This window comes from Podarcis gaigeae (assembly GCF_964106915.1).
Source record: "Podarcis gaigeae genome assembly, chromosome: 17".
NCBI lineage: Eukaryota > Metazoa > Chordata > Lepidosauria > Squamata > Lacertidae > Podarcis > Podarcis gaigeae.
This window is the reverse complement of record NC_139694.1, coordinates 3913743-3936121: the sequence shown is the minus strand read 5'-3', so window position 1 is coordinate 3936121 and position 22379 is coordinate 3913743. Positions and strand designations below refer to the sequence as shown.

Genomic DNA, 22379 nt, shown 5'->3' with positions numbered 1-22379 from the left:
CGATTCTTCAAACAGCTCTTGTTTATTCACAGGCCAGAACAGAACTGAACTGAAGGGTTCAGCCAGCCTGCTTAAATAGAGCTCCACTAGAACGCAACAGTAGCCATTTTCTGTAACTATCCAATCACTGAACGTCACTTTCAATCCCTTATTTGCATATGTAGACCTGAACTATCTACAGTATCCCCCTGCTGGCCCAGGGTGAGAACTTCAGCACATAACAGCAACCATTCTCTGATCCAGGAGAGGCAGGCTCCCTCATGGTATTATTTCAAATCTGGCAGGGAAAATCCCCCTCTTTCTTTTATATTTATTCATAATTTGTGCTTAATCCTGGGTGTGTCCCCCCCCCCCGCCAAATGAATCTAGAGATGTCTCGTTGCCATTCTTTGAAGCAGCCCAATCCCCCTATCATCAGAATTGATTGGGGGGGGGAAAGCATTTTGGAAGTACATTTATTTTTATGGTGGATATTCTTCCCCAGAATGATCATTTTAACCTACTCCAAATCTCCAGGTTCCTTTTGATTTTTCCCCATGTTTTTATATCGTTATCTTGGAATAGACTGATATTTTTTGCCATTAGCCATATTCCTAGGTATTTTACTTTATTACAGATTGTCAGTTTCGAAGTTCTTTCTAGTTCCTCTCTTTCTTAGACTCCCATATTCTTAACCAATAATATCATTTTGCTCCTGTTTGAAGCCCGTCACCTGATTGTTTCCGACACTTTTAATAAGCTTTCCTTTGGATTTTCTGTCATGATTATAAGGTCATCAGCAAAGGCTTTTAATTTGTATGACTTCTCCCCTACTACAATTCCTCTTATGTTTGTACAGTATATTCTCTTATTTAGCAGTTCCAATACTAGTATAAATAACAATGGAGATAATGGACACTCTTGCCTTGTCCCTTTGCCTTGTCCCTCTTGCCAGGATATGTTGTCAAAGGCTTTCTCTGCATCTACTAGCATTAGTGCTGCTGGTTTATCATTCCTGCTTTCTAAATATTCCAAAATATCAATCACATTTCCAATATTATTTTGCATCTTCCTTACCAGAAGAAAGCCCGCTTGATCTTCATGAATGATCTCTTTCAGCGTCTTTTTAAGTCAAAAGTTCTTTTGAAACTGATTTCCCCCTTTAAAAAGACTTAAAAAGGGAAATCAATTTCAAAAGAACTCTCTTTTTTTTTTTTGATGTTGCAATCACCAGCTGGCTTCTTCTGCAAATTGGTGAAAGTGGTTTTTTCTCTCTGAGATTAATCCTGGAGAGGGAATTGTATGTTTGTGTACAACATGGTGAGCGTATTGCCACAGCAGCTTGATTGCTAAAATACCATATGTCTGTATTCATTCATAAGCATACTAACAGGAGCCATACCATTAATTCACACAGGCAGGGGTGAAACAGAATGCTGTGTACAGCATCGCTGTCAGATAAGGTTGTGTGGAGTCTAAGGTCCACTTATAGCTCAGCCCAGAATTCCTACATCCCAGAACTAGTCATTGTGAAAAAAGGAACAATAAGGTGGTACCTCGGGTCACATACGCTTCAGGTCACATACGCTTCAGGTTACAGACTCCACTAACCCAGAAATAGTACCTCAGGTTAAGAACTTTGCTTCACGATGAGAACAGAAATCGTGCTCTGGCGGCGCGGCGGCAACGGGAGGCCCCATTAGCTAAAGTGGTGCTTCAGGTTAAGAACAGTTTCAGGTTAAGAACGGACCTCCAGAACGAATTAAGTACTTAACCTGAGGTACCACTGTACTTCATTGTTTAGAATTCTGCTTAAATGAAAGAACATGGTACTTGAGGCAGACCCTGGGAGAGTCCATGGAAAAGAGACTATTTTGCTTTAAAACTTAAGGAAGTGAAGGCAGGTTTTGCCAAACTTTTGAAAAACTAAAAGCGATTTGAGTAGGGTTGCCCAAATCTGGTCTGAAACTAGAAAGAAATCAAATTCTGGACAAAGGAAGCGAAGTGACAGATTGGGTAACGCATGTCAAGCCTGTCTAATGCTAAATTCTGAACATAGAATTTACTTTCTGGTCATGAGACTTGGGCTTGTTAAGGGGAAACATCTGCACTCTCACGCAGGCTGTGATCTGATAAAAATAAGTCACCAAAATGTTCACCAGAAATGAAGACACCACACCAAGCAGCCCTACAGAGCTGAAGAGATGGTCTTTTATGTATTAGAATACAAAGCATATGGCCTAGCAATAGTGTTGGGATTTGAATTCACTGATGGAGATATGGGTAAGGATCACTGGGGTTAAATGGCTATGCTGCGCTATCTGCCTTCTTGCGGATTCTGCTCTAGGTTGCAGAGTCCCGGATGAGCCTGAAGGATTTGGGTGAAGATGGTGGTGCTATAGAGACACATTTTAGCTGTACAGTGAGAATATCCACAGTGACATCACAAGCAAAGACAGAAGAGACCAGCAGAGACTGTGCCCTGCCGAATGCCTTGTATCAGATGAGCGTCACACACTGCGCATGCGTTCGTCTCTGTGTGCTGCATCTTCTCTGCCTTACTGCCACGCTATTGGAGCCACTGCTTTCACTCTCTCCCCTCTCCGTTACTGAGAAAGAATTTCTTGTTCCAAAGCACCACTTCCTCTTCCCCTTCCTCCCTACTTAGCACTCGGTAAGTCTGGTGTTTTTGGCAAGGCTTCCGCATCACCTGAGGGGTGAAAGAAGAAGAACAGAATGTTAGAGCTGACTTCTCCGCTTCAGACGAAGGATCAAATCACCTTGCCCCAAACTAACCACAGGGTTAGGGTAAAGCCACCAGTTCGGTCGCACTGGGCGCTGAGCTGCAGGGGGCACAATAACAGTGCTGTAGAATGGAGTGTGTGGGACGCGGGTGGCGCTGTGGGTAAAACCTCAGTGCCTAGGACTTGCCGATCATATGGTCAGCGGTTCGAATCCCTGCGGCGGGGTGAGCTCCCGTCTTTGGTCCCAGCTCCTGCCCACCTAGCAGTCCGAAAGCACCCCTAAGTGCAAGTAGATAAATAGGTACCGCTTTCTAGCTGGAAGGTAAACGGCGTTCCGTGTGCTGCGCTGGCTTGCCAGATGCAGCTTGTCACGCTGGCCATGTGACCCGGAAGTGTCTGTGGACAGCGCTGGCTCCCGGCCTCTAGAGTAAGATGAGCGCACAACCCTAGAGTCTGGCAAGACTGGCCCGTACGGGCAGGGGTACCTTTACCTTTAGAATGGAGAATGAAGAGGCAGGGGAGGGCACCAGGTTTTAGCATCGCACAGGGTGCCGCTGAAATTTGAGAGACCAAAGTTTGCCACTACTAGCCAAGTGGAACTTGGCATCCTTTAGAATCGGTGTGGGGAACCCTTGGTCCTCCAGATGTTGCTAGACTACAGCAACATCTGGAGGGCTAAAGTTGCCCTGCAGATTGGACAGGCCTCTGGAACGGATCCCGTTCGCAACCAGAGATACCACTCTGTACTCTGCAAAGACTGAACCAAGATAGGGAACATTGCTGCTGGCTAGTTGGAAATAACTTGCAAAAGAGCAGCTAAGGGCTCCTCCAGATTTCTTGTTGCACCACACTTTCCAGGCACAGGTCTGAGCTTTAAAGCTCCATGTCCACGTGGTTTTTGTTTTCCCGGGGAAAGCCTGCATTTTACCACTGAATTGGAGCAAGCAGCAATCCATGGGAAATCACATTGATTCAGCAGCAAAAAAAGACTCCCCCCAGGTGCAAGCCTGGGCAGTGTGCATGGAAATCCTGGGCTGTCTGGATGACAAGACGCCATTCTCGGTCTCTCTGGTGTGCTCCAGAGGAAAGCGGAGCAATACGTTTGGCACCAGCTTGGCTATAGGACTTGCCAGAAGGAGACGTACAAGGTGCCATCCAACTGTCTTAGGGATGCCACACCAGATTTGTGTAGGGTTTGTTGTTGTTGTTTAGTCATCTAGTCGTGTCCGACTCTTCATGACCCCCTGGACCAGAGCACGCCAGGCACTCCTGTCTTCCACTGCCTCCCGCAGCATGATGTCAAACTCATGCTGGTAGCTTCGAGAACACTGTCCAACCATCTCGTCCTCCGTCGTCCCCTTCTCCTTGTGCCCTCCATCTTTCCCAACATCAGGGTCTTTTCCAGGGAGTCTTCTCTTCTCATGAGGTGGCCAGAGTATTGGCGCCTCAGCTTCAGGATCTGTCCTTCCAGTGAGCACTCAGGGCTGATTTCCTTCAGAATGGAGAGGTTTGATCTTCTTGCAGTCCATGGGACTCTCAAGAGTCTCCTCCAGCACCATCATTCAAAAGCATCAATTCTTTGGCCATCAGCCTTCTTTATGGTCCAGCTCTCACTTCCATACATCACTACTGGGAAAACGATAGCTTTTATTATATGGACCTTTGTTGGCAAGGTGATGTCTCTGCTTTTTACTCCTGAGTTTTTTCTTCTCCCAAAGATATGCTGCAAGGTTTAGGAGCAGAGATTTCCTTCTCCCAGATGGGCTACCTTCCCAGGCTGACAAGCCCCACCTGCCCCTATCACTGCACCTTTTCTTCTCAGTAAAACGCAGGTGTTCCTGGGGAAATCGCCATGACAAAAACAAGCAAATGCTCGGGCATGGTGCTTGAAAATGCAGACATGTGCCCAGAAACATGGCACAAAAGGAAGTATGGGTGAGCCCTCAATTCATGATCCAACTAAACAAAGACAGCCTTGTTGCTTTCTACCTTTTTTCTTTTTAGTTGAAAGGAACAGAACGAGGATAAGTTTTGCCTTTCCGTAATGAGGGAGCACTCAAGAAACAACTGATTTCTTATACTTAAGCTTCAAGAAGGGAACTTGAAGGTGTCATCTCCCACCTTCTCTCCAGCATAGCTGTCTTTCAGACACTGCTTGCTCTTGAAAGCGCAGTAGGTGGGGTGTTGAACTCCTGTCGAGTCGCAGATCTGGAAAGAAGGAAATGACAAGGTGGCAGGGGCGACAGGAACAAACCAACATGATAGGGGCAAGGGACAGATATTCCATTAATACTCACTTCTTTTGGGAGATCTCCTTTTTGGAAGGAGGAATACTCTGTCTTCAACCACAGAGACACCCGATAATCATCACAGCCATGAGCAGCCAAGCGACCACACCAATAGTCTGCTTTCAAACCTGCATATGTCTCAACCCCAAAATACTCCTCTACCCCTGTGGGGACCTGGTGGTAAAAAATGAGGAGGAGGGAAAGGGGCGGAATCAATGGAACTTGCCCGCAAGTGAAGCTGTCTCTAATATCTGGGCAACCTAAACGTTTGGCTTACCCTGGAATGCATAGCCTGGTGTTGAGCCAAGATCCCCGGGTTGATGTAGGATGTGAATATGCCACCAACACAGTGGGTACGCTTCAGATTGGAGCCCCCTTGGCACTGCTCTGTCTTCAGGGAGCAGAAAGCACACTCAGAGCACATGTCGGCATGGCGTCGGCCAAGGCTATCACACACCTAGGGAGTGATGGAGCAATGAGAAGGACCAAAACATAGCCGCGCCTGCTGGAACTATCTACCTCTTTGTCTTGAAGCATGTGGCAAACCACTGTTGCGGGCGCAGTCCTTCCCAACATGCCGGTCCTTCTGTTCAGAGTGCGGCCCCTTGCCTACCCTGCAACATTCCTCAGATGAAAATAGGGACAAATGTCTGGCGGCTTCTCCTTCTCCTCACCCACTCTCCAGCAGCCACTAGGAGCTGCCCAAGAGAGGAGGCCAGCAGTGGAGCCATAGAGAGCCCATGGGATTCTCCTTCACAGCTGCCACTGCTGTTGCTTGGGACATGCTCTGGCTCATCCTTCTCTCCGAGCTCAGTGGCAGCACCATGGGCAGGGGAAACAGGGACATTTCGGAATCAAGTCAAAAGCCAGGATGGCTTTCGTAATTCCAGGACTGTCCCTGGAAAAAAGGGGTGCTTGGAGGGTATGCCCTTGTAACTGAGGTAAAGGTAAAGGGATCCCTGACCATTAGGTCCAGTCGTGACCGATTCTGGGGTTGCGGCGCTCATGTCACTTTATTGGCCAAGGGAGCCAGCGTACAGCTTCCAGGTCATGTGGCCAGCATGACTAAGCCACTTCTGGTGAACCAGAGCAGCACACGGAAATGCCATTTACCTTCCCGCCGGAGCGGTACCTATTTATCTACTTGCACTTTGACATGCTTTCGAACTGCTAGGTTGGCAGGAGAAGGGACCGAGCAATGGGAGCTCACCCCATCGTGGGGATTCGAACTGCCGACCTTCTGATTGGCAAGTCCTAGGCTCTGTGGTTTAACTGGATCCAAAAATTGATTTGCTGCTAGGCCAGGTTCAAGGTACTTGTGTGAATTCTCAAAGGCCTAAATAACTTGGGCGCCAGTTGTCTGATTCCTGTGTTCCACTTCAGTCACTGAGATCTTCTGATGGGACACTTCTGGTGGTGTCGCAGGCCCCTGAGGCCTGGTTGACCATCACTAGAGACTGATCCTTTAATGTGCTGAGCCCTGCCCTGTGGAACTGTTTATTCTTCCCTCAGAAGTTTTTTTGAAATCTCTGTATAGATAAGCATTTACCATATGAATGTTCTTTTTGTTGTTATGTTTTGTATGGACGGTCTATTTTTTATTTTATTTTTATATGTTGCATTCCGCCTTGCTGCATTCTTTTTAAAACGAAAGTGAGGATTATAAATTCACAAATAAAGTTCTGTTCAACCAAACGGCCTCCCCATCTCCTCTTATCAGGACCTCTTACTGGCTCAGAAGGGGGCACCGAAATTGAAGGTGGGCTTGGAGATCTCCCCATTTATCAACTGCTGGGCTCTGCTGTGAGAAGGTATGAAACTGGCATCCAGCACGGAGCTTACCAAATCCCCAAAGCCAAAGGTTTTTGACTCCATTTGTTTCCAGGCCTTGCTAACAGCTGAGGATATGCAAATGTCTTGCAGCACTGCATAGCAGAGAATCACCAGAGCTTCTTCCTTGTCAAGAGCTAAGAGGCTAAGGCAACAAAGGAGAAACGGAGAGAAGGAAATTGTGAGAAGGAGGGCGGCCATTTTGATCTCCCAACCCCCTCACAATATCTCTTAGAGGCAGCTCCGATACCTGGGTGCTCATCAGCCCGAGAAGAAACCGCTGAAAATGGCAGCCTTCTATGTCAATCCCTGCCCCCTTCTCATTGTAACCAATTAAGGAAACATGGGACTAAGATGACTCATGTGTGGGGAAATGCATGCTGCGCTATCTAAGTAGATAGAGGAAGGGGAAGTTGATATCCAACTGCCATTTTCAGTGGCAAACCTGTATCTACTCTCATGCCTTGTTTGAGCCTCAGAAGAGGTCCTTATTTACCGTATTTTTCACTCTATAAGATGCACCAGACCACAAGACGCACCTAGTTTTTGGAGGAGGAAAACAAGAAAAAAAATATTCTGAATCTCAGAAGCCAGAACAGCAAGAGGGATCGCTGCGCAGTGAAAGCAGCAATCCCTCTTGCTGTTCTGGCTTCTGGGATAGCTGCGCAGCCTGCAATCGCTCCATAAGACGCACACACATTTCCCCTTACTTTTTAGGAGGGAAAAAGTGAGTCTTATAGAGCAAAAAATGAGGTAAATCCACAGGACAAGTGCCCCTATGGCGTAATGCAGAGTCTCACAAAATAGTCTTCCTTGGGTCCCATAAAGGAGGAAACCTATGCTTTGGAGGAACCCATAAATGGTTATCCACAGAGAGTCCTATTACCATACCACCACATTGATGGGCCGTCAGAATATGTGCATGTTTTTTTCAATTACAGACAAGTAATCAAGTGACGCCTTGTTTGAGTGAATGGGCCATCGTGGATGCTGATTGGCAAAAAGAGAGAAATGCCCATGCAATTGGAAAATTAGCAAAAGAAGTTGACAATTTCAAAATGGATCTTACATGTGATTGAATATGCAGTTGTTTAGGTTAATAAATAACTGATGCTAACATATAGGGCTGGATTTTACTAACCCGGACTAAGGATTCCTACTAGCACAATGGGGATTTCCTCCCTTTGCCCCCTCTCTGAAATCCACTCTGAAATCTGTCTGGAGAATGCTGCAGAACAGTGTGCGGGATGTGGAGACGAGAGAACATCCCATTTGGCAAGCAGAAATCTTTGCCCTGATAGAATGATCGTCTTAGTGCAATACTGAATGCCAACCACAGACGTTGCTTTTGAAAAATTCGCAACATGCTCCTTTAAGCTCTACCTACAGCTGCCAGAAAATCTAATTGTGCGCTATGGTTTTGCAATGCATTATCTGAAAGTGTGGAACTGCCAAAGGCTTGGGATACGTTAACACTCTAGCAGGATACACCAGCGAACTCTTGGGTCCCAATAAATGTGCAGATATGAAACCCTGAAAAAGTCTTTGTTTTTTTTGTTTTTTTAAGGAGAAATGTATGACTGGGGGAAAGGAGGAGGAGGGGTTCTGGAGTAAAGACGAGGCAGGTGAGGAGAACATTAGTCCCCTGTCTTAGTTCCAGATCCGGGGTTTGGAGGACCCTTGGGTAACATGTCCCCCATCTTTGTGGGTCTCCCTTCTCCTCACCATGGCACCACAACCTTGTTCTTCTGGGCCCAATCCTTACAACTCCCAGGGTAGCAGGAAGGCAGGAGGGAAGTGGAGACTACTGCTCTTCACTTTGCTCTTCTCATCGCTTGCATTTTTTGAAAAGGTAGCTGAACAGGTGACAATAGTGAACAGGATGTTTGCCCCCTGTAGGGCTGTGAGCATCAACTAGCGCCCGACAACACCTACAAGTACCGATTCCTTTCTCCCCATCGCTCCTTTGCTCAACATCACCTGAGAATGTGCTCCCCCCCCCCCGTTTCTTTATTTGAAACTTCGCTCAACCTATTATTCGTTCATTCAAACCACATTTCTTTCCACATTCATGGCTTCTTGTCTGCGTTTCAACTTTTTGTCGTCGCTGCTGCTGCTTCCCGGGTCGGCGGCAGCAGAGCTGATTTGGGGAAGCTGCCATTATAATTTCCCAGAATGCTCTGAGAATTGCATCATTGTGGGACATTTCAGGGGGGAGGGTAGTGGAAAAGGCAAGTTCCATTCGCACCAACCCCTTCTCTCCAAATGACACGATGTTCAAAGAAGTCTACGAAAAAGAAGTGGAAGTCCCCAAAATGAGCTGCTGCCACTCATAGGGAAAGATAACGTTCCAGCCTTCAAATGGGTATAAATGGGATGACAATGAACCCATTTGTACCTATTAATTGCTCAGGACAAGTAATTCCATTACGTCTAAAATGTCAACCAAAGTTTAATTCTTTGCTCATTATGAAACAGATACGCACCCTTAGAATCCACTCTTTCCTGAAGTAGCTGCTCTTTCTCTCCTTTTAAAAGGGAGTGGATTTGGTCTTCCTTGTTTTTTACTTAGTTTTAGAGTGTGTGGGCTTGTGGCTGTTTGTAACATGGCCGTGACAATGGATAAATAACTGAGGAACTGCTAGACTGGCCCAAACTGGGAGCTGAAGCGTTGCATCATCGATGTCAATAATTTTGTATACCTTTGGGTAAGTTGTTTTTAAAGGAGTAAGGATATGGAGAGCCAACAATTTCCCTCATAAAACAAAGCAATGCAGCTGTCGCTCATCCACACACTGATTTAGCACTCATAGGGTGCTAGGCCCTGTACAACAAAAAGCCTGTATGCAAATCCTGACGGGAAAGCACCTGACAATCAACAATTAAGAGGAACATGGATTGATGATGTAGGAGATCTGGGGAGGAGGCAGCACAGAGTAAAGTGAGAGCAGAGCAATGATGGGGGTGACTCAGTTGCTTTGCAGTGTGCCAGAATATCCAAACCCTGTACGTTGTCTGTTGGGGTGCCTGTGTTGACAGAGTTGAAGAAGCAAGTCTTGAAAATAAACTTTAGGACTTTCCACATTATTTGTCCTCAATGCACTTTTTATTTTCTACTTATAACTTTAGTCCACACAAGCATTTTGGAAATATAGAAACATATATTTAGTCAATATAATGAGGGGAAACGAAAGGGAGGAGCCAGTGGGAGCTGACAACAAAGGTGTCCCATCGCTAGGCATCTTCCTCTAGGCCCTGCCGCCTGTGCTTTGGGGGGGGGGCCTGTTTTCCTCAGCAAATGCTACTACTTTTGGCCTGGGAGCAAGACTTGCCCTTACCTCCCCTTGGAACCGGACCCTTCCTGGCTAGTCAGCATATTCAGGTCTCCTTCTTTGCCTCCTTCTCTTGATCCTTTGTAAGGCTGCGCGTTCTCGGCATTCAGGGACTGCTCCAGGGAGAAGGCCATGCCGATCAGGCGGTGAATGCTCTTGTGGAGCTGCTGGTTCGAGAGCGCCTTGGTGACTGACGGCTCTTCAGTTTCGGAGGCGGCCGTTTCGGTGGTGGACACGGCTTCTGCAGTGGCCGCGACGAGCACGGCGCTCACGTAGTCCGGCGTGCTGGAGGGAGTTGAGAAGGAGCGTTCCCTGGCCACGGGCTCCTGGCCTGAGACGGCAAAGGAATATTTCAAAATGGCGTCGATGTTGGAGCGGAGGCGGGCATCGCGGGAGGGTGTGGCACTATGGTCTATTGGCGCCATGTTACGCAACTGACTTGGGGATGGAGAAACAGCATTGACTTCATCTTGATCCTCGTACTCGTCTTCATGTCTGTGCATGTGTTCGTACTCGTCTTCATGCTCATGCTCAAGTTCATGCCCGTGTTCATGTTTGTGCTCATGCTCAAGTTCATGCCCGTGTTCATGCTCATGCTCATGCTCAAGTTCATGCCCGTGTTCATGTTCGTGCTCATGCTCAAGTTCATGCCCGTGTTCATGTTCGTGCTCATGCTCCTGCCCTTGCTCATGCTCATGTTCGTGCTCATGTTCATGTTCGTGAACCTCATGTTCGTGAACTTCATGTTCGTGAACCTCGTGTTCGTGTTCATCCTCATCCACTTCAAACTCTGGGCACAGTATCCGCTATCCAGGGTGGGGGTGGAGGAAGGAGAAAATTTGGGGAAACGTGACCAAGTTGTCTTGGGTGAAGAATCCTCTCTCCCACTCCCCCATGTAAAAGAGGACTGTCTCCTTTTCTCATCAAACCTAGTTCATTACCTGGTGTTAGTATTAGTACAGTGGTACCTCAGGTTAAGAACTTAATTCATTCTGGAAGTCCATTCTTAACCTGAAACTGTTCTTAACCTGAGGGACCACTTTAGCTAATGGGGCCTCCTGCTGCTGCCACACTGCCACCGCCGCGCGATTTCTGTTCTCATCCTGAAGCAAAGTTCTTAACCCGAGGTACTATTTCTGGGTTAGCAGAGTCTGTGACCTGAAGCGTCTGTAACCCGAGGTACTACCGTATTCGTATTCGTATTCGTATTAGTATTCTAGGCCGCCAGTCTGACTGGGCGGCTTCCAACAAATTAAAACATCAAACACAGTAAAATATCAAACATTAAAAACTTCCCTAAACAAGGCTGCCTTCAGATGTCTTCTAAAAGACAGATAGTTGTTTTTTCCCCCCTTGACATCTGACTGGAGGGTGTTCCACAGGGCAGGAGCCACTACAGAAAAGGCCCTCTGACTGGTTCCTTGTGGATTCATGTTTTGCATGAGGGAACTAGAATCGAGATAGACTTGTAACCATTCAAGCAACAACCATACTAAGGTGCCATGTGCAAAACAAAACCTGGAGATACTGTAAACATGGAGTGGATAAATGTACAACTGTATCTTAACAAGTTACATGTCGAGGAAAAATTATACAGACTGGATAAATGAACCGTTCAACAAGTAGCGTAAGTCCAATCACAGAATGGCAACCCCGTGCCGCCACAATGGCAAGGGTAGCACCCTGGAGAATATGAAAAAGTTTTTCAAAGCTGTTTTTCAAAGATTGAACTGGATGAGATGTTCTTCAATGGGTCTTGAGTTGGAAACACAAAGCCGTATGCATGGATCAATCACAGGAAGGCAATTCAAAGCCACCACCCTGGTGAGAATAGCGCAAGTGGGCAAAAGGAGACCTGTTCTCCGGATATATTACAGGTTTCGCTGCACGCTTCATCAGTCTGAAATGCCGGTCATACAAAAAGGTTTATAACGTTTATTGCACATGTAACTTGTTAAGATGCAGTTGTACATTTATCCACTCCATGTTTACAGTATCGGTGTTATGTAGTGAAGTTTCACCCTGGGCCAGCAGGGGGATACTGTATATAGTTTTCACTCAGGTCTGTAGATAGTTTTCCCTCAGGTCCGCGTCAGTTATTTTAGGCGGGAACTCTGGGCTGTTGTTGTTACAATGTTGACAGCCGGCTGCCTATAAAAGCAGGCCGGCTGAGCTGTTTGCAGTCAGTTCTATTCCAGCTTACGAAATAAAGAGCTATTTGGAGAAATCGCTGGTCGTCGGCTATGTCAACCCACAATTTAACAATCTCCAGGCTTTGTTTTGCACATGGCACCTTAGTATGTTTGTTGCTTCTTGAATGGTTACAAGTCTATCTCTATTCTAGCTATTATTCTAGTAAACTTGGTTTTATAGTTATAAGCCAGTTTGTTGTTTTGTTGCATTATTATTACTGTCACCACATTTGATACTTTGTGCATATACAACACTGGATTGCACAATAGGTTCTCACCCCTCCCCCTCTCCACAGGCACCCCCTGAAATTGGCTGACAGGGTTGTCAGGAGCCCCAGAACAGTGTGCAAGGGGATGTGGGGAAAGCATCACGTCTGATAAGCTGGAATGCTCTGAACCACCAGTTTGGCGTGATGTGGAATTCCTCGTATTATTTTAAAGAGAGGCTTGAAAGAGGCATCGCTTCCCCTGGCATGCAGTCCTATTTGTTTTGTCGCCTCTTCTAAAAGAATTCCAGCAGTGTTATGTACTGAGTTGAATAGGATCCAAAATGCAGCGGTCTGATTGGTCCTAGAACAATAGGATGCAAAATGCAGCAGTCTGATTGGTCTTAGAACAATAGGATTCAGAATGCAGCAGTCTGATTGGTCCTAGAACAATGCAGCAGTATGATTGGTCCACAGGAGCCACCCAATCCAGCTCCAGGTGGAAGTGAATCCACAACCTGATTGGCCTACAGGAGAATCCCAGAATTAGCCAATCACGGGCAGCCCATTGTGTAAATAATGTATATAAAGCAGATATTGTGGGGGAACTTCCATTCCTCCTCACCACTATGAGCTGAATAAAGAGCATGAAATCCACTCTCGATTCTATATTTCAGGCAGGTTTTCCAAATAATATTAAATCTTCAAAACCGGATTACCGGGGGCAAAAGGAAAGGGAGAACATGCACACAAACAGCAATGTTCTGTCTTGAAACAACCCTAGTTTAATACATTATCTGAAAAAAAAAGGTATCACCCATCTCCTGCTTGAAAGCAGATCAACCCCTCCTAAGGAAGATGAGGCAGGGCCAGGAATAAAAAAGCATTGGGAAGCTACATTCCCTGTTGTTTCTCTGGGCACGCAGGTTTTGCAAGTTTTGGAAGCACCACAAAAGAAACTGCAAAACCTGCTGGGCCAAGAGGCCACGGTGAAATGATCCTATCCGCCATAGGCAGTGGAATTAGGGATGTCTGGTTGTGTTAACAGCACAATCCCTTCTCTGCATTTGTTCCTCAGTCCTTCCAGCCTGGAGCCAAGGCAATATTAAAGTCCTGCTTGCTGCAGCAGCAGATATAAAGGACCGGAAAAAGAAAAGGCAGGAAAGTGTAGCGATTGCATAATCCCCCTATAAATTAAAATTTCAGCAGCTGGTAAGAGCATGAGTAGTTCAGGGATTTATTTTTTTTTAATTATAAGTTGTGTGCCCTTGCTTCTCAGTTTGAACCTTCTACATGGCTTTGTATGTTTTGTGGTATTTTATGCATTGTGACTTGCCATTATCTTTACCGATTGCAGTTTAGTGATTCTTTATTGTAATTGTTAAGTGTAATTTTTATTTGCTGATATTTCATTTTACTGTTTACTCTTACATTCTGGTGAATTATTGAATATTGCTTTACAGTTGTACCTTGGAAGTCAAACAGTATCCGTTCCAGAAGTCCGTTTGACTTCCAAAACATTCGCAAACCAAAGCACGACTTCTGATTGGCTGCAGGAAGCTCCTGCAGCCAATCAGAAGCTGCAGAAGCCCCATTGGACACTTGGCTTCCAAAAATAGTTCGCAAACCGGAACAGCCACTTCCGAGTTTGCAATGTTTGGGAGCCAAAACGTTCGACTCACAAGGCGTTCGAAAACCAAGGTACGACTGTATTTGATATAAGTTGTTTATTTTAAAGTTGTGTTTTTATTATGACTTTTTTGTATTGGATCAGATTGTTAATAGGTGTGCGATCTTTGCTGTCTATTTTGTTGTTTCTTTGGGTTGTAAACTCCCTGTAGATCTTAATATAGAAAGGTGGTACAGTATACAAATTAAAAGTGGGGGGGGGGGGGGAATGAGTGAAATATCCCTGCCCATCCAAACATTTGCCCTAAGATCTGAGCAAAGGCAAGGGACTCGTAAGAAAATACACCTTCTATAATGTAACAAACTCCTGACAGCCATGATTTCTGAATAGCGTATGTCAATTTAAGGCAGAAGTTTCTTGGCCTGGGCACTGGGTGCCCCTTGTTGTCAAGGCTGCAAAATGGAGGAAGACTGATACAGTGGTACCTCGGTCCTTGTACTTAATCCGTTCCGGGAATCCGTTCGACTCCCAAAGCGGTTCAAAAACCAAGGCGCAGCGTCTGATTGGCTGCAAGAGCTTCCTGCACTCAATCTGAAGCCGCATTGGGCGTTCGGCTTCTGAAAAACGTTTGCAAACCAGAGCACTCACTTCTGGGTTTGCGGTGTTCGGGAGCGGATTTGTTCGGGAGCCAAGCCATTTGAGTACCAAAGTACAGAGGTTGTTGTTGTTGTTTAGTCATGCCAGCCTCTTCGTGACCCCCTGGACCAGAGCACGCCAGGCACTCCTGTCTTCCACTGCCTCCCGCAGTTTAGTCAGACTCATGCTGGTAGCTTCGAGAACAGTGGTACCTCGGGTTAAGTACTTAATTCGTTCTGGAGGTCTGTTCTTAACCTGAAACTGTTCTTAACCTGAAGCACCACAATGGGGCTCCTGCTGCCGCTGCGCTGCCGAGGCACGATTTCCGTTCTGATCCTGAAGCAAAGTTCTTAACCCGAGGTAATATTTCTGGGTTAGCGGAGTCTGTGACCTGAAGTGTATGTAACCTGAAGCGTATGTAACCCGAGGTACCACTGTACCACTATATAGCATTGTGCTATCAGGTCTCAGTGTATCTCCACCTCTCAAGGGAAGCTGCTGGGTCCTTGCGAAAACATCAGTAAGACTGTGGCCTGGTTTGTGTGGCACCCTGCCTCGCCCCAGCCATCTCGGCTTGTCCGTCCACTCTCAGTCTGCATTTTTGTTCCAGATCTGCTCTGGGCATCTTCCCATGTAGGACCTCTATCTGTGCCTCTGCACTAACCCTCCTGAAATCCTCCAGTTATGTGAGAGGGTGAAGGGTAACTTATTAAGGGACCTTAACAATATCCACATGCCTCAACCTTCTGCTTTTTAGCCAAATCACTCAGAATTTCGTATTCTTCTAAAAACAGGAGCTCTATTGAAGCGGGCAGACATACTTCCCTCCTCCTCACCTTGACGTAGAATCTCCGGTTTGAACACCGAAACTGTGCAAATAGACAAAAAGTCTCAAAACGTATGACGTGAGGAAGATCCGCACAGATGGGACCTGGAAGCAGAAGGCGAAAAGTCTTACCAGGGGAAGGAAGAACGAAAAGTACCATATCCTTCAGCATTGCACAGAAGTAAACAAAGCACCAGTTGTTGAACTGAGCTATACACTTATGTTCTGTATTGACTGAGGGGCCTGTGGAAGTATATTGCCAAACAACGAACTACCATTGGCCAATTTCTTTTCCCCTGATTCCCTTAAAGCCGGGAGGAGAATTTTTACATTGTTTTGCTTCCAGAGCACAAGACGTTAAGAATTGGATCGAATTATCGTTGCAGACTAATGAAAGCCCGTTCCCCTTCCCATGTAAATCCAGATTAATAGTTACAGTTGTGGTTTGGGGAATCAAAGCGGGGAAAGGGCACAATCCACTCTGAGGTACTCCTGGGCAAGCCTTGCACAGCTCTGTTTCCAGGTGAATTGTGTCCTTCCTGAACAGAACGGCAGTAAAGGCGAGCCGATGAAAACGCCTCTTCTGCTTCTCCTCTTAGGCCTTCATCTAGTAGGCTGAGAGTGGATCCACAACTGGGTCTTGGCCCGACCTAAGGGGGGTGGATTCCCTGGCAAAGCCACCATTGTATTTAAATTTCTGAAGAGAAATAGAAAAATAAGAAGAGTATGGAGAGAGAAGGAAAGAGAGATGGGGCATGTCTAGCAATATACCGTATTTTTCGCTCTATAGGACGCACCCGACCATAGGACGCACCTTGTTTTAGAGGGGGAGAACAAGAAAAAAAAAATCTCCCCCTCTCTGCTCAGCGCCCCTTCAGTGAAGCAGCAGGAGAAACGGAGCCCCTTCCATTTCTCCTCCCGCTTGGCTGAAGGGGCGCTGCACAGCTCTCCCTCTCTGCTGAAGCCAGGAGACTCTTGCTCTCCTGGCTACAGCAAAAGGAACCCAAAGCCTTCGGAGCGCAGCGCAAGTTCCCGCTGTGCTCCGGAGGCTTCAGGTGGCTATCCCTGAAGCCTGGAGAGCGAGAGGGGTCGGTGCACAGAGGGAGCGCTCCCTCTGTGCTTCAGAGGCTTTGCGTTGCTATCACTGAAGCCAAGGAGCCTGCATTTGCTGCATAGGACGCACACACATTTCCCCTTAATTTTTGGAGGGGGAAAAGTGCGTCCTATAGAGTGAAAAATACAGTATATCTTTTGCTTGTTCTATATTCGCTGATTGCGATAGCTATGCTCCTTTTGTGAACTGTAGTTTGCTAGATAATAATAATAATAATAATAATAATAATAATAATAATAATAATAATAATAATTTTATTATTTATACCTTGCCCATCTGGCTGGGTTTCCCCAGCCACTCTGGGCAGCTCCCAATAGAATATTAAAAACACAATAAAACATCAAACATTAAAGACTTCCCGAAACAGGACTGCCCTTCAGATATCTTCTAAAAGTCAGATAGTTGTTTATTTCCTTGACATCTGCAGATACTAAAAAGTATTTTTGCTACAGATACTAAAAAGTATTTATTAGCCACCTCTCTGCCCCATCCTGACAGAACTGCAATTCCAAGGGTTCCCCGGGGTTAAGAAATACTGTAAACCCTGCATTTCGCCAGTGTAGATATGCCTTGTGAAAGAAGAAATTTTAAAGTTTTGTTTAAAAAAAACAATTCAAAAGTTGGTTCTATGCTGAAAATTGGTTTTAGAGGTTGGTCTGAAGTCTGAAAAAGTTGAAGATGGTTGCCATAGGACCCGCACAGACATTTACAGGCCATATTTAGAGAGATCTGTAGATTTACAGACTGCAGAAAAGGCTGTTGTTGGCGGGAATCATATATTGAAGAAAATGCAACCAGAGTCTCTCACCACAAAAGGGTTCTGGTGGGAATCTGAAGCCTGAACCAGTGATCTGCACATACCATCTGGGATCTCGCCATGGTTCTCATACTGATCCAGCTGTAGGATTTTAGGATCCTGGCAACCTTTGCTACGTCGGATCTGACACACCACGCTTGCCTTCCACTTGGGCCTCATGGACGCAAAAAAGTCCAGGTACTCGTCAGTCGTGAGGGGGCTGCCTGGCTGGTAGGACAAAGTCCTCGGGATCAACTGTGCCAAGAAGATTAGGAACCCTGAAGGAGAAGTTATCCGTCTGTCAGATTTTTATCGCTTATAGCCAGTGGCTGTTGCACCACATATTACAAAACAAAACGCATGTTAGAAAATGTCCGAGAGGAAATTAATTTACTACAAAGAAAAGGAGTACAAGGAGATGTTTTAAGAATTTTACGGTCTCAAATATAGAATAGATATTCATAAATGCACATATATCTAAATATATGAACCATGTGTCTGAAATAGTACAGGAGAGCAATACTGGAGCCATTTTGACTCTCCTAATGACCTCAAATATTCCTCTGCAGTAAGGGCGACAAATGGGAAAATCCTTCCCATTGTCTTTCTGCTTGCAAATCGTGTCTTTAAGGGCGTATTTGTGCATGAATAGGGTGAGCCTTTGACCTGGATTCAAGAACCCATCACAAAAGAATAGCCAGGCTGCCCAGGTAATGCAATCAGTGACCATTATCAGGTATCCTGGAAGACAGGATTTCTGCTGTAGACCACCTCCTTCTGTGATGTATGTATGGGGGGTGGTCTTGAGCTACAGGGTGGGCAATTTAAAAAGTCTATATAAGGGCTTGAGCACCATTGTTCAGGGTTCTCCTCCCTCTTGTGTGTGGTGAGTGGGGACTCTGTTGCAACAGTTTCTTTAATAAAGATCAGGCTTACTAGCCGCTTTGTTTCTCAATATTCTCTGGTTGGCCACTATTATTTTCTCCTACCGATAGGGAACCCACTTAAGGACTCTCTACGGGCTCTGGAATACCCCATAAGGGAAAGGGAGAAGGTTTTCTTATAAAAAGTCCAAAAGGAAATTAAGTTACTACAAAGATAAGGAGTAAAGGTAAAGGGACCCCTGACCATTAGGTCCAGTCGTGGTCGACTCTGTGGTTGCGGCACTCTTCTCACTTTTCTTGCCGAGGGAGCCGGCGTACAGCTTCCGGGTCATGTGGTCATCATGAATAAGCCGCTTCTGGCGAACCAGAGCAGCGCATGGAAATGCCGTTTACCTTCCCGCCAGAGTGGTACCTATTTATCTACTTGCACTTTGATGTGCTTCTGAACTGCTAGGTTGGCAGGAGCAGGGACCGAGCAACAGGAGCTCACCCCATCGCGGGGATTCGAACCGCCGACCTTCTGATCAGCAAGTCCTAGGCTCTGTGGTTTAACCCACAGCGCCACCCGCGTCCCTTTTAAAAGATAAGGAGTACAAGGAGACAAAAACAACACATGATCAGGCTATTCTGTGACCCCCTCAACTGCACTCAGATCAATGGGTTCTTTGTAAAGCATTAACTGCCAATACCACAGCAAAAATGACAGCCTCTAAAATACTTCCACACAATAAAAAAACAAAACAAAACAAAGCCACCCTTCTGCTGTTGAAAGGCCAAGCGAGAAGCACAATAAGTCATCCGTCTGACTTTCAGGCTAAATCTTATGCACATTTTCACTGTTGAACACAGTGAAACGTACACCTGAGTAAAAATACATAAGATTACACTGTCATGCACTTGTTATAAAAGATGGTGTTCCTTCACCCAATATTGAATACAGACACTTCTACGTAGATTCCCTCACAATAGCACAGGCCGCAGTAGTTCATTACTGAGCAACCAGAAAGTAGAAGAGGGCCACCTATTGTCCAAAACAGATATGCAAAATTTCCTGAACTTTTCTCTGCCACCAGAGCTTGTGCAGGCAATAAAGAAAATCTGTTTCTGTAATCGTTGATGGTCTCCAATTTTTTTTACATTGCTTTTATTGCCTATGGATGCTGTTGTTGCAAGCTTTTTTTCTGGTGTTTTTTAAACATGTAGATGCATATAAATATTTTTTGTAAATAAAATTACTGAATGTTACTGAACCACTGCACCTAAAGCTTGTTAAATACAGCGGAATCTCGGTTTTCGAACAGAATCCGTTCCGGAAGACTGTTCGACCTCCGAAATGTTCAAAAACCGAGGATCAATGGGCTGGCTGCAAAGTTACTGGGAAACAATGAAAAACACACCTTGGAAGCCATACAACTCCTGAGGCGGATTCAAAAACGGAAGCAATTACTTCCGGGTTTTCGGTGTTCAGATTCTGAATTGTTCTGCTTCCGAGACACTCGAAAACTGAGGTTCTACTGACTGACTTATCAAACCTAAACTTTTTATTTACCAATGAATATCTCTTAGGAAGGAGGGATGCGGGTGGCGCTGTGGGTTAAACCACAGAGCCTAGGACTTGCCGATCAGAAGGTCGGTGGTTTGAATCCCCACAACGGAATGAGCTCCCATTTCTCGGTCCCTGCTCCTGCCAACCTAGCAGTTCAAAAGCACCTCAAAGTGAAAGTAGATAAATAGGTACCGCTCTGGCAGGAAGGTAAACCGCATTTCCGTGCTCTGCTCTGGTTCGCCGGAAGCGGCTTAGTCATGCTGGCCACATGACCCGGAAGCTGTACGCCGGCTCCCTCGGCCAGTAAAGTGAGATGAGCGCCGCAACCCCCGAGTCATCCGTGACTGGACCTAATGGTCAGGGGTCCCTTTACCTTTACCTCTTAAGAAACAACCACAGCAACACCCAGTTTCACAATTCATTGCAAAGGAATAGTTCCTAAGAGACTTCTTAACTCACCCACCCACCCCAAATGTCCATTTTCTTCGAATCCAGACCAGGCAGAATAAGTTAAAATCACAGTGGGATCAGATCGATGGACTAAGGCCCATGTTGACTTTTATGTCTGACTTCCACATGTTAATAGGAACTGTCAGAAAAAGAGCACCGGCCAGAATATACAACCATGCCAGTCAGGAGCAATGGCAGTTATAGGCCATAAGGAGCCAAAGATGACCACAAGCCAGAAATCCAGCCAGACTTCCTCTTGGATAAACGGAGAGGTCGCTCACTCACCCACCAGACAGGCCCATCGTAGCAACTTGAGCCTCAACATTGCCGTTCTGCATCAGGCTCACCCCATTTCAAAGGCCAACAAGGCCAGAAGCTGTTGGAATGAGAACACAATGACCTCACAGTTGAAGCCATTGCAGGATAAAGAATCTAGGTGGACTAAGGAGGGTTGGGCAGGGGATGGGGAAGACAGGAAAGTGATTTTACATGTGGCGGCCCAGATATGAGGCAAGATAACACACCAGGTTCCATCTGTCATTGAAAGCAGTCGAGTGGGAAGCAAACATCTGAATGTTCTTGCTGTTTAGTCATGTCTGACTCTTCGTGACCCCCTGGACCAGAGCACGCCAGGCACTCCTGTCTTCCACTGCCTCCCGCAGTTTGGTCAAACTCATGCTGGTAGCTTCAAGAACACTGTCCCACCATCTCGTCCTCTGTCGTCCCCTTCTCCTTGCGCCCTCCATCTTTCCCAACATCAGGGTCTTTTCCAGGGAGCCTTCTCTTCTCATGAGGTGGCCAAAGTCTTGGAGCCTCAGCTTCACGATCTGTCCTTCCAGTGAGCACTCAGGGCTGATTTCCTTCAAAATGGAGAGGTTTGATCTTCTTGCCGTCCATGGGACTCTCAAGAGTCTCCTCCAGCACCAAAACATCTGAATAATGGGCCACAATTCGATAGAAAAATGAATGGGAGCAGATGATGAACATAGAGATGTTCTTCAAGTCTGGTTCATTCAAGTGGGGTTTACGCAGGAGATGCTTGTGGACGTTAATTAATTTGAGATAGCGCCACTTGTGCATTTTTCTCCTCGGATACCGACATTTCTGTGTCGCCAGCAAGAGAAACTGAGAAAGCTGGAGAAAAAGGACATTGTGGGACGGTGTGGGTGGTTGAGCAGGGACAGGTTTTATCACTGCAGGATTTTTGTTTCCAAGATAGCGCAGTCCAACCACACTGAGTTTCTTGCAGCGATGCTCTTTCCTTCACTAGGGCTCAACATGAACATAGCTCTCTCACGGTGACATGCAAAATGATTCCGGGTGCCTCGCACTGGCCAACTCCCATGTATACATTAAAAATGAAAATAAGTAGGTGGGCACCAAAATGAAGCAGCACCAGTCCAGATTAAAATGATAATTTAAAGATGGTAGTGAAATGGATGTAAGTATCTATACAAATAGCACTCTCTCTCTCTGGCTTTTTGGGTACTCATTGAGACAGTTACCGTATTTGTTTGTGTATAAGACTAATTCCCCTCCCCCAATAAATAATGTCACAAATTAGGGGGCATCTTATACACGGCTACATCTCCCATTTTCTAAAATCTGAGTCCCCCAAAATGGGGGCATCTTATATATAGAAAAATACGGTATATTGTAATATGCCTATGTTCATTCTTGCCTCCATTTACTTTGTCCCAACTACAGTAAACCTGAAATGACTTTATTTGGTTATGGCAGCGTTAAGCAGAATAGCTAGAAAACACAAAATGGCAATAAATAAATAAACTCCCCCCCCCAAAAAAGAGCACATGAAGCAGAACATGGGCTTTAATAAATTTGTGGGAGTTAACTGGACCATCAACATAAATGAAAGTAGCAACCAGGAGAACAAGATGGTAGAAAGGCGGCCAGGACAGGAAGTGG

General features: G+C 45.9%; 1 protein-coding gene across 3 annotated transcripts; it reads right to left on the bottom strand.

The window, feature by feature from the left end:
- Positions 1-2168: 2168 nt before the first annotated feature.
- ACRBP (acrosin binding protein) lies at positions 2169-20851 on the bottom strand. 3 transcript variants are annotated; one of them, XM_083719047.1, is made up of 9 exons: positions 20739-20851; positions 17639-17851; positions 15674-15768; positions 10180-10979; positions 6854-6986; positions 5289-5468; positions 5021-5185; positions 4845-4931; positions 2169-2689 (listed from the first exon to the last, which is right to left on the bottom strand). In XM_083719047.1, exons 1-9 carry the CDS (start codon positions 20776-20778, stop codon positions 2567-2569), a joined length of 1836 nt encoding a protein of 611 aa, XP_083575173.1. In that variant the 5' UTR covers positions 20779-20851; the 3' UTR covers positions 2169-2566. The 3 variants fall into 3 exon arrangements, with proteins under 3 accessions (XP_083575173.1, XP_083575172.1, XP_083575174.1); XM_083719046.1 differs by having other exon boundaries at positions 20743-20826; XM_083719048.1 differs by lacking the exon at positions 17639-17851 and having other exon boundaries at positions 20739-20833.
- Between the last annotated feature and the right edge of the window lie 1528 nt (positions 20852-22379).